The 9,866-nt window shown below is 42.5% G+C and overlaps 1 protein-coding gene across 1 annotated transcript; it reads right to left on the bottom strand.

The window, feature by feature from the left end:
* Positions 1-51: 51 nt before the first annotated feature.
* pnn (pinin, desmosome associated protein) lies at positions 52-7,040 on the bottom strand. Its single transcript, XM_051396238.1, has 9 exons — positions 6,882-7,040; positions 6,344-6,421; positions 5,746-5,817; positions 3,848-3,923; positions 3,323-3,417; positions 3,085-3,160; positions 2,413-2,568; positions 2,125-2,263; positions 52-1,994 (listed from the first exon to the last, which is right to left on the bottom strand). The coding sequence occupies exons 1-9, from the start codon at positions 6,992-6,994 to the stop codon at positions 745-747; spliced, it is 2,055 nt and encodes a 684-aa protein (XP_051252198.1). The 5' UTR covers positions 6,995-7,040; the 3' UTR covers positions 52-744.
* Positions 7,041-9,866: the final 2,826 nt, after the last annotated feature.

Here is a 9,866-nt window from a genome sequence, read left to right on the forward strand (position 1 = left end):
CAAATATGGTTGAAAAAAAAAAAAAAAAAAAAAAGGATCACACCGCACACATTTCCACTAATACCTCACCTTTAATTTGAAGCAGTTTATCAGTTGGTACAAAAAAAATGGAAAAACAGTTTCAAAAACCAGAATTTCAGCAAATCACACATGTACCCACGAGATGAAGATACAAGGGCCTCAACATTGATCATATATTGGAAATAAAAGGATCAACAGTGTTGTCACATCAACTTGAAAACACAACTACTGTACTTTTAATGGTTACTGCTACCATAACCATCGATACCCCAGCCTATGGCATTATGATTGGGATGAAAACGTGTAAAGAAACATTCAACACCAGCGTTTCATAGTGCCACACAGACCCTTTTTAAAACTCCAATGACGGGCGGAGAGAAATCTGTTGGATTTAAAATGACATGTCTCAAATCTTTTAGTAAGCGGTCTAATTAGAGACAGTTTAAGGGAGTTGCCCCGTCAGATGCACAACTCAAGTCCAGTTTCTTTTTCCCACCCAACTAAAGAGAAAACTGAGGAAAATTGGAAGTCATCCACCGCTTCATTACAGTTTTGACATTGACTTATAAATCCGTACACTCCTATGTTAAAACTTCAACAGGCCTTTGTGGCGCTGTAAGGGAAAATGCTATGTTTAAAAACTTTTGTCTCTCATGTCATAAAGTTTGTTTGTTTGTTTATTTATTTCCCCTCAGTGTTTTCCCGTGTTGAATAAGAACCAGATTAGCGTCTCTTGTCCTTCCTGTCTCTATCTTTATGCTCCCTATCGCTCCTGGACGACCTGCCCCTCCCTTCCTCGTTCCTCCTCTTCCTCCTCTCCTTCGATCCCTTCGAGTCCCTCCCTCCTCCGCTACTTCCTCCTCTCTTACGGTGGCTTCTCTCTTCCCCCTTCTTCCTGCCCCTGTCTGACGGCCTCCTCTTGCGCTTGCCACTGTCCCGACTGCGACTTCGGCTGCTGCTGTTGGACGAGGAGGAAGAGGACGACGATGACGAAGAGGAGCGGCTGGATCCGGAGGAAGAGGAGGAGCTTCCGCTGGAGGAGGAGCCGGAGGAGGAAGAGGAGGAGCTGTTACTGTGACTGCGGCCCTTCCTTGGCTCCTTGTCCTTCTTCCTCCCTTTCCGGCCGTCCTCTTCCTCCTTAGAGGGTGCAGGGGTGGTGCTGGGGGCCTCCTGGGAATCAGGTAGTTTTTGGGGTGCTTCATCCCCTGGTTTCCCTTCCACAGCCTGATTCTCGGCTGCTGGGTCCTGGACCTCGAGGCCAGGGATGGAGACCTCCTGCCTAGGCTCTGTGGGGGCTGTTTGAGACCCAACGATCTTCTCCAACCCCAGAAGCCCAAAGGACTTAACTGCTGGTTGCCCTGCGCTGAGACTGAGCTGGGGCTCACTGGTGTTTGGCGCTTCTTGGCTGGTTACGGTTGGTTCAGACTTGATGTCCGGGGTCTTCTCTATCTGGAGGTCTGTGGGGCCCTCTTTACTGTCTGTTTCTCCCCCCTCTCCCTTACTCCTGTCCTTCTGCTCCGGCCCACCCTCTGCCTCCATCTCCTCTGACTCTGGACTGGCCTCCTTCTCTCCCTTCTCTGCCCTGTCCTCTCTGTCTTTAACCCCCTCCCCTCCTACCTTCTTTTCCTCACTGCCCTGCTCAGTCAGGTCCATCACCTCCTCCTCTTCCTCCACCACCTTCTTCAACACTTCCTTCTCCCCTTCCTCCCCCTCGTCTTTCCCTGCCACCTTCCTATCCCCCTCCTTTTCCCTCTCCTCTTCCTCCTCATCTTCCTCCTCCTCTTCCTCCATCTCTGCATCCCCCTTGTTACCTGTCACCCTTACTACCTGACCTGCGGGCTTACCCTCCGCCGAGTGGTCCGTCCCTGTTGCTGCCGTGTTGCCGTCCTGGTCGCGGTTTGGCTGTCGCCGGGGGCGGGACTCCATCTTGCTGAGGTGTTCAGCAAAAGCCTCGCACCTCTCCTCAAACACCGCTGTCCAAAAAACATCCACAAAAAGGTTACACACCCAAACCGTTTCCCCTGTCAGAGTGGATACCATCAACATCATCAAGGTGTCAAAAAGACAAGAAACCTAATCTCTTAAAGCATGAAACCTACTGACCATTTAGTTTCTTGGTGGAGTCTTCGAGGAGTTTCTGTGTGGCGGAGCACATTTTTCCAGGCAGGTAGAAAATGTGAGGCTTGGTCTTGGTACGAATGTACTTTATCAGACGCTTATTGTGGCTGGTCCACTCCTCTTGCTGTTAATGGAGGAAAGAAAAGGTTAAACAAAATGAATTATTCTGGCAAAGTACAAATATTTTAAATATACAATCACAACAAAACATGAGTTGCACCATATATAGCTCTTGTTTCTATTGGCCCAAAATGGTGTTACGTATTTTCTTACCAGCTGAGCCAATTCCACTTTCTGTTCCAGTAGTCTCAGCTCAGTCTGTTTGGCTCTCCTCTCTTCAAACAGCTCCCTCTTTTCATTTTCCACCTTCTTTCTCTCAGTCTCAGCCTGAACCTCGAGCTTCTGCTCGATCTCTGTACGTCGCTTTTGCTGTGGGGGGGGGGCAAAATCAGAAGATGGACAGATGAGATGAAGGAGTGAAAGAGTTAATGGGGAAACAACTGTGCAAAAGCAAGTTAATGTGTCAGCAGTTGGTCTTGAAATATTTTTGTGGATGCTATTGTGAACTAAACGGAACTCACAAATTTCCTCAATGTTACTTTAAATAACAGATAATACAATAAAAATAAAAAGCAGTTTTGTAGCACAGGGATTCCCACTACGGCCCTGCTTACATCCATTACTCTTCATTTCTAAAATCAGAGCACTAATATTAAGTTGGACCTCATCAGTGTGGTTTCAGTAGTTCACAAACATCATCTAATTCAGTAACTCAGTGAAAGCATAACTGGATTAAGATACTTCAGTTGAATTTTATTGTCTTTGTCCTGTTGGATGACATCAGCTATGTATCTTTACTACAATGGAAGTGTGTTTATTTGTTTTGTCTGCCCTCCTCAATGGCAGTCAGCTCAGTTCCCTAATAGATTGGACAGATTTCCTCACCTTCTCTGTAGAGACGTTTGACTCCTGTTTGAATTTCTGCAGGGTCCCCATCAGCAGGCCGAACATACGCCGATTCCTGACCAAGAAAAAACAAACCCACCATTACACACCTGTGATTTGTGAACTTTTTTTTGGCCGTTCCGTATTTTCTGTCATTGTGGAACAAATGTGATTTTAAAGCTCATGACAGCCCGCTTTGAATGTAAGGACAGCGGGCTCATAGCTTATGTTGGCCTACCTCTGTTTGCCCTTCTCATCCATGGTTTGATCTTGAATGAGGTCTCGGCGTGTTCTCTCTTTGGAGGTAGCTACTACAGACGACTGCAACGCCGGCTGAGGGAAGAGGAAAACACAAGAGAAAAACTATTTGTTAGGGCTGTTTGTCTTTTAAAACACTTCTTGTCTTAGCTTCAAAGAATCGACATTTAAAATGTGACAGTTAATGATGATTATCTATTTCTGACAGGAATTTGATGTGTTTTTAGTCAACCTATTTGAAAACAAATTTCACAGGATGCCAAATAGAGAGGGGTCTAATTTAAACAAACAATAGGAAGCAAAATACTTAGAAATACTTGCAAAATAGGGCAATAATGCAGGACGAGGTGAACTTAGACAAAATGAATGCCAAGTGAGAAGTCCATGCACTTGCCAACCAATCAGAAACAAGCTCTTTTCCATGGTCAAACAATGCTTTAACTACTCCACAGGCTGCACTGTGCACAACAACACTTCTCAGACGAACTAAACTCTTTATTCTTACCTTTTTGACATCGTCATCATCCTCAGCGTCGCTGTCGTGACGCGCGTCTCTCCTGGCCCTCTGGTCCCCCGCCAGCCTGGAGACGCATAAACAAAAAGATAAGATGCTCGTAAGTGACAGACGATTCAGTGCTAATCAGTGCAAACAAAGCAACAGCTGCTCTCATGATGGTCCAAAGAAATTAAGTGATTCCAGTGTTTCCTCTAAGATTTTTTTTTTTAGCAGTGGGGGCAGGCCTGTCCGAACAACCCCCCCGTCCCGTCGGCAAACGTTTTTACGTATGAAACAGAACTGACACTTCGCTGCGACACAAACAAATATATTTACCGTTTTAAGGTTTCCAGATGTTTGATATCAGGACGTTGAGCTGAGAACTGACAAGTTGAACGTTGTCCAATTAAAACGGACCCACCACGGTGACGTTTTTGGTGGAGCTGTTAGTTTAATAATCGACTTGGAAGAAAGCGAACGTTTTGACAATAAGCTACATCAGCACAACAGTATGTGGAGTTAAACTGGACAGCCCCAATAACCGCTGAATAGTTCTACTGGTTGTTAAATTGCAATGTGAGCGGCAGCCAACGGGGGTGCATTATGTCGGCAGGATCATTTAAAAAGGCAAAATCAACATAGAGGAAACACTGGATTCAATTATTTCCTGGGGTGAGATCTGAACACAAGAAGAATTCAAAAAGTCCAAAAATAACTGACAGACAACATCAAAACACAACCACAGAACAGAAGATAAATGTGATCATATTTCCTGATGGTTGTTCAGCCCGAGGCAGTCTATGGGCTATTTTAAAGTGAAACTGTTTGGATCTCATCAAGCAGTTGGGTGAATTTCCTAATGGTGCAATCCATTTGTCTCAAATTCCCCACCCGAGTTGCTCTGCCGCGAGAACGTGACATAATTGCCTGGCTTGTACCACTTATAGCGTTCCAGTTGTCTTTGGGCATTAAGAGTCGGAAAGAAGTGCAGCAGCTGTCTTGTTATTGTTTGTGGCTCATCTAAACAAGCTCAATGTGAAATAATAACATGTTTTTGTACAGAAACACTAACATTTCAAGTAATTCCGTTATTGCAAGTTTTACATTTCAATAATATTTTGCCATTTTTGGCTATTTCAATTTCAACAAGTGCTGTGGCGTTTTTCTCGAGCCACCAGGGGCCACCAGGGGCCTCCAGGGGTCTCCAGGGGCAGTGGCAGGCTAGCTAGTGTTATTGTTAGCTACATTAGCCTATTTAGCAAACCAGCTCGAAAACAAAACTTTACATTGTATTGCACGCACAGCAACACCGTGCAATGCATAAATTGGTGACCGGACTAAAGCAGCAATGTAAACAAGTGTGTAAGAGCATTTAAAATCGACAGTAAAACGACCAACGTAGTACAAATACAAAGAAAATACATCTCAATATGGGCGCTGCCATCTTTGTTTTTTGCGGGTTGTACGTTCGTCCTCGTTTAACTCTGTATACACTGAGGAGCCCCGAGCTGGACGGCTGAAATTACAACCAAAAGGGGGTGTGTCTCAGTGAAATGTTGCGAGATAGCTGCAAGATTTACACTTTCCAACTGGGGCTCCGTGTTCACGAGACAAATGGAAAGCACCGTAATATCAGCATTAAACTCAATTATTACTAATTATTGTTACTTTGTTGCTGATAATTGAGTTGAAGTCTATTTATTGCACTAATTCTAAGAGCTAAACACAATTATACACTGAAGATGAAAAAAGCCAAAAGAATTTGAACAGACTATTTTTATTACTTAAATTACTTCCGTAAAATTGCATCACTTTTTATAGGTTTGTTTCGATCTACACGAGATGTTTTACCATCTTGGAACTGTGTTTGTTGCGGTTAGACGCACATGCATATAAAAAATGTTCACCTCAGCAGAGCTCCTTCGATGTCCCTCTGCTTGGCAGGGGGGCCGCCGCTTCCAATGTCTGAGAGACTACGCCTGGGAGAGGACACAGAGACAGTGGTTGGAGGTAAGCAAGCAATTTAAAAACAATTAACTCTGATCTTTACAAAGATTTTTATGTCAGTAAGAACAAATCGACATCTGCATGTTTTGCCAGCTGTACTGTAGCATTTTCTCATTTTTATTACACTTTGTTTTCACAACCAAATACAGCAGAATTATAAAAAAGATTTATGTAGGCACTAAAATGTGTCATTGTTTAAACAAGTGTCCTCTAACTGCTTTAGAGCGGGGATGATTCAATTTCGTAGTTTGTGGTGCAGTTGGATTGTACACTGTTAGATTTGGACATGTTTAGTTTACCCTCATTCATAAACTGTGAATTAATGGATATAAAATGAACAAATGGCAGCAGGAAAGTCATTTCAAATGTCATATCTCTTCCAACCTGTAGTTGATGGGAAGCTGTGCAATAAAAATCTTGCGAGCCAATACTACAGATTTGTCAACATCTGAGCGAACATAAGTGTCGTTGCATGAAGGAACCAGACCACGGCTTTACCTGAGCAGGTTGATTCCTCTGCCTCTACCTCCACCGGGGCCTGCTATGGGGCCGCCGAGCCTACGGATCTGACCCGGTCTGTAAACACAGCAAGAGTCAACTCAAAACCAAAACCAGCTTCAAAGCAACTCATTCAAACTGTTTTGTCGACAATGACATGGTAACTTTGTTCGAAACCCAGGCGTTTGGTACCATAAATGAACAGATGTGTCTGTGGCGACACCGGGTCGACGCCTACAGGGCCCAGCGACAGTTGGCCTACTAGGTTGTATATTTCACTGCAAGGTTAGGAGTAATTACTAATGCAGGGTTTGTTTATTTATTTATTTATTTGCATGCTAATACATTAGTCTGAACATAGGTAAGGGTCTGTATGTTCAGCTAGCACAAAACTATCTATGGAGGCGGTAACGTTTGCTAGCTAGCTAGCTAACCGACTCATGCTACCACATATGGCTAGTCGTTTGAATGCTAGCAAGTTGGTTCGCTTATCACTACAAATAGGCCGAGAGCGAAATAACCACTTGGGCTTTTTTACCTTGATTCATTAGGATCACGTCCCGTTAATTTGCGAATATTATCGTCCACATTTTTCAAGCTTTCCTTGGCTTTCTCGAGCTGGTCTTGCAAGCTCCGCACTACCACCGCCATCTTGCTTCAGGTTAGCGCGAATCATGTGTTTCTCTTCTTCTTCTACTGTTCCTCGCTTTTTTTTTTTTTTTTTCTTCTTCGGGTTTACCGCCACCCGACATGAGGTGCATTACCGCCACCTGCTGCTCAGTTTTGATCGTGCAAGTGATTGCTTGCATACAGATTGTAATGACACAATTTTCTCACTAAAATGTGTATTTCTCTTGATTTTTACGTTTGTCCACATTATCGCTGTCTGGAAATAATCACAATATGTTGTATAAAAGTGACAAAGACTGGAATAAGTGACATGTTATTTCAAGGGCATGCAAGTACTGTGGCCGCATGTTGCTACTTGCATTAATCTTCACACCCACATAAAAACAGAGGCCAGTTTGTTTCATAATATTTCCTGAAAAACATCTTAAGACAAACAAAGAACCTATCATCTATTTCCATAAGAGCACGGAAGAAAGCTTTGATGCAAAATAGAACTCTTTTTAGGGGACCCCAAATTGCTCCCCAGGACTGATACTACCATAACTAGTATTATAGCTGTCAGTCAACTCAAATTGACTTTAACTGGATGGTGTTAAATATAGATACCAACAACTTCCATGCAGTATGATGAGCTTTTTTTTTTTTTTTTTTTTTTTTTACCCAGCATTAACATAATAAGACAGGATTCTTAACACAAGAAGCATCTGACTAACAACTGGTAATTGCAAAATACACTCAAAATGGAAGTAGTGGAAAGCATGCGTTTCTGCTGTGTTTTCTTTATTTTATTGAATTAATTCTGAGTCACAGGGTACAAGCACTCTTTCCCCTTCTGGCAGCCAGGTGTTGTGTGCCTGCCTGTCTGTTTTGAACAAACCGCACAGAGGTGAGAACACCAGCTCTGAATTGTGATTTTTAGATTGAAAATAAAAACCCTTTGAGTTCTCTTGCAGCTCTTGCATTTCAAAGTAGCAACCCAACAATCAAACCACAGCTGATTTCCTGGTTTATATATCTGCATGTAGATTTCTGCTGTTTCACTGATGTTAACATCAACTTCCCTCTGCTTCATTTACATCTAATATATATATATATATGCCTGTGTATGTGTATGTGTAGAGTGCATCACAACACAAATCATTGATTGTATATAATAAATGCACTGTGGCAGTGTGTGTTACACTGCTGTATTTGTGAACTTGATGAATTCTGTGCCTGTGAGTACAGTATGTAAATATACATGTTCAATGTGCAGTCAGTATTTACACTGAGCCTATATTTTGAGGTATACTGTCTATCACACAATGATTCAGTCAGCATTAAAGGGAAACATACACAGTCTTCTGGTGTCATTTTATGTATATATGTCATCACAAAAAAATGCTTTCTTACATTTTATTTTCCAGAAATATTTAGTATTTTTAGTGATGTGACTTAAACATCTACCAGAAACACTGTGACAAAACATTGCCACTAATATGACCACAATCTTATAGAATTCAACCAGGAAACATATTTGTATTTAAAATAACATCTGCAACAAAATAATAATAACAAACAATAATAATAAATCAAAATTTCTCCTGTCTGTTGTCTTGGTATTATTCGACATTCTTCTGGGGAATGATTAAGCATTGTTTGTCACCTCCGTGGTAAAAATATCTGTTATTGTTTCAGCTTAGTTGCACAACACCAGCAGGGTAACCTTCTGATTATCCAGACGTGAACGAGCTCTTTGTCTGAGCTCTGAACAAAGCTGAAACCAACTAAAATGAGCAGTGTGCATTTTCCTCTGTAGTGTTGGCAAAGGTTATGGGCAAATATTCATAGCATCAAGGCTACTTATAAAATACATCATTAGACAAAGCAAAGCTGGAAAACTGATCCTATTAAAGTAAGCGAGTAGAGTTGCACCCTTCTTCTGGATTTCAGGTGTGGCTGCATCATTATCATTCTTATCTGTGGACTGTGGGTTTTTTTCTCCCTCAGTATGATCATTTGGGTGGTTAGGTACTCTAGCTGGCTGTTTTTTATTACATGTCGTATAATTGTATCATATCTTTGATTTTTATTGATCAAAAAAAGTGTGAGCTGAGGAAAAGGAGGTTTGTTGTCAGTATCCCTTTCTCCTCCATTCACCTCCTCTCTCTCTGCTCATCAGTAACCAATAATTTTCCCTCCATTTCCCATTGTTGCGTTGCCACGGTGACATTGGTTGAATCTCATTTGTAAGTTGTTTCATCTCGCCTCCTACCCAGAGGGAAAACCCTGCAGTGTGGGGATGTGTTAGCGGGTCTTTCTGGAGTGCCTGGTCCACTGAGAGGAGCTCATATCAGTGTTTCCCTCCTCATCAACTGTCCTGCCTTGGATGGAGTCCATTTCTGTGACCATATATACAAAGTATATAAAGATATATAAAGCAGAAAAACTGATTGGAGACTATTTGAGCAAATGGACAAATACATCTATCTTGGCTGGGTGACTATGAAGGTCTTTTTTAGTCATGTGCAACTGAAGACCTCCACTCCTACTGGGTCCTTTGGTCAGCTAGTCCTGGAGCAGTACCCGTCTGTGACTCACTCAGCCAGTACATCCGGTTTTGTTTCACCTCCACCAGTGAGCTTGTACTATGACTGAGGTAACCAGCAGTCAACTGGAGAGGTGGTTTAACTGTAGATGGCTTCCACTGTGGTTCAACATCTCGGTACCATTAAGCTGTAGAGCTGCACTGATTAGTCCATTAATGTGAATATTTTCTGGGTTCTTAAGTCCTCTATGACAGTAAACCTAATATCTGCGGGTTGTGGACAAAAGACATTTGAGGATGTCACCTTGGGCTTTGGGAAAAAGTGAGCAACATTTCACCATTTTCTGGACCAAACTACTAATCGAT

Source organism: Dicentrarchus labrax, unplaced genomic scaffold, assembly GCF_905237075.1.
Source record: "Dicentrarchus labrax unplaced genomic scaffold, dlabrax2021, whole genome shotgun sequence".
NCBI classification, from domain to species: domain Eukaryota; kingdom Metazoa; phylum Chordata; class Actinopteri; family Moronidae; genus Dicentrarchus; species Dicentrarchus labrax.

Coding starts and splice junctions, on each gene's coding strand:
- pnn (XM_051396238.1), bottom strand. CDS start 6,994: ATGGCGGTGGTAGTGCGGAGCTTGCAAGACCAGCTCGAGAAAGCCAAG. Junction 6,422..6,881: donor CGTGATCCTAATGAATCAAG/GTAAAAAAGCCC, acceptor CTGTGTTTACAG/ACCGGGTCAGATCCGTAGGC. Junction 3,161..3,322: donor GATGAGAAGGGCAAACAGAG/GTAGGCCAACAT, acceptor TTTCTTGGTCAG/GAATCGGCGTATGTTCGGCC.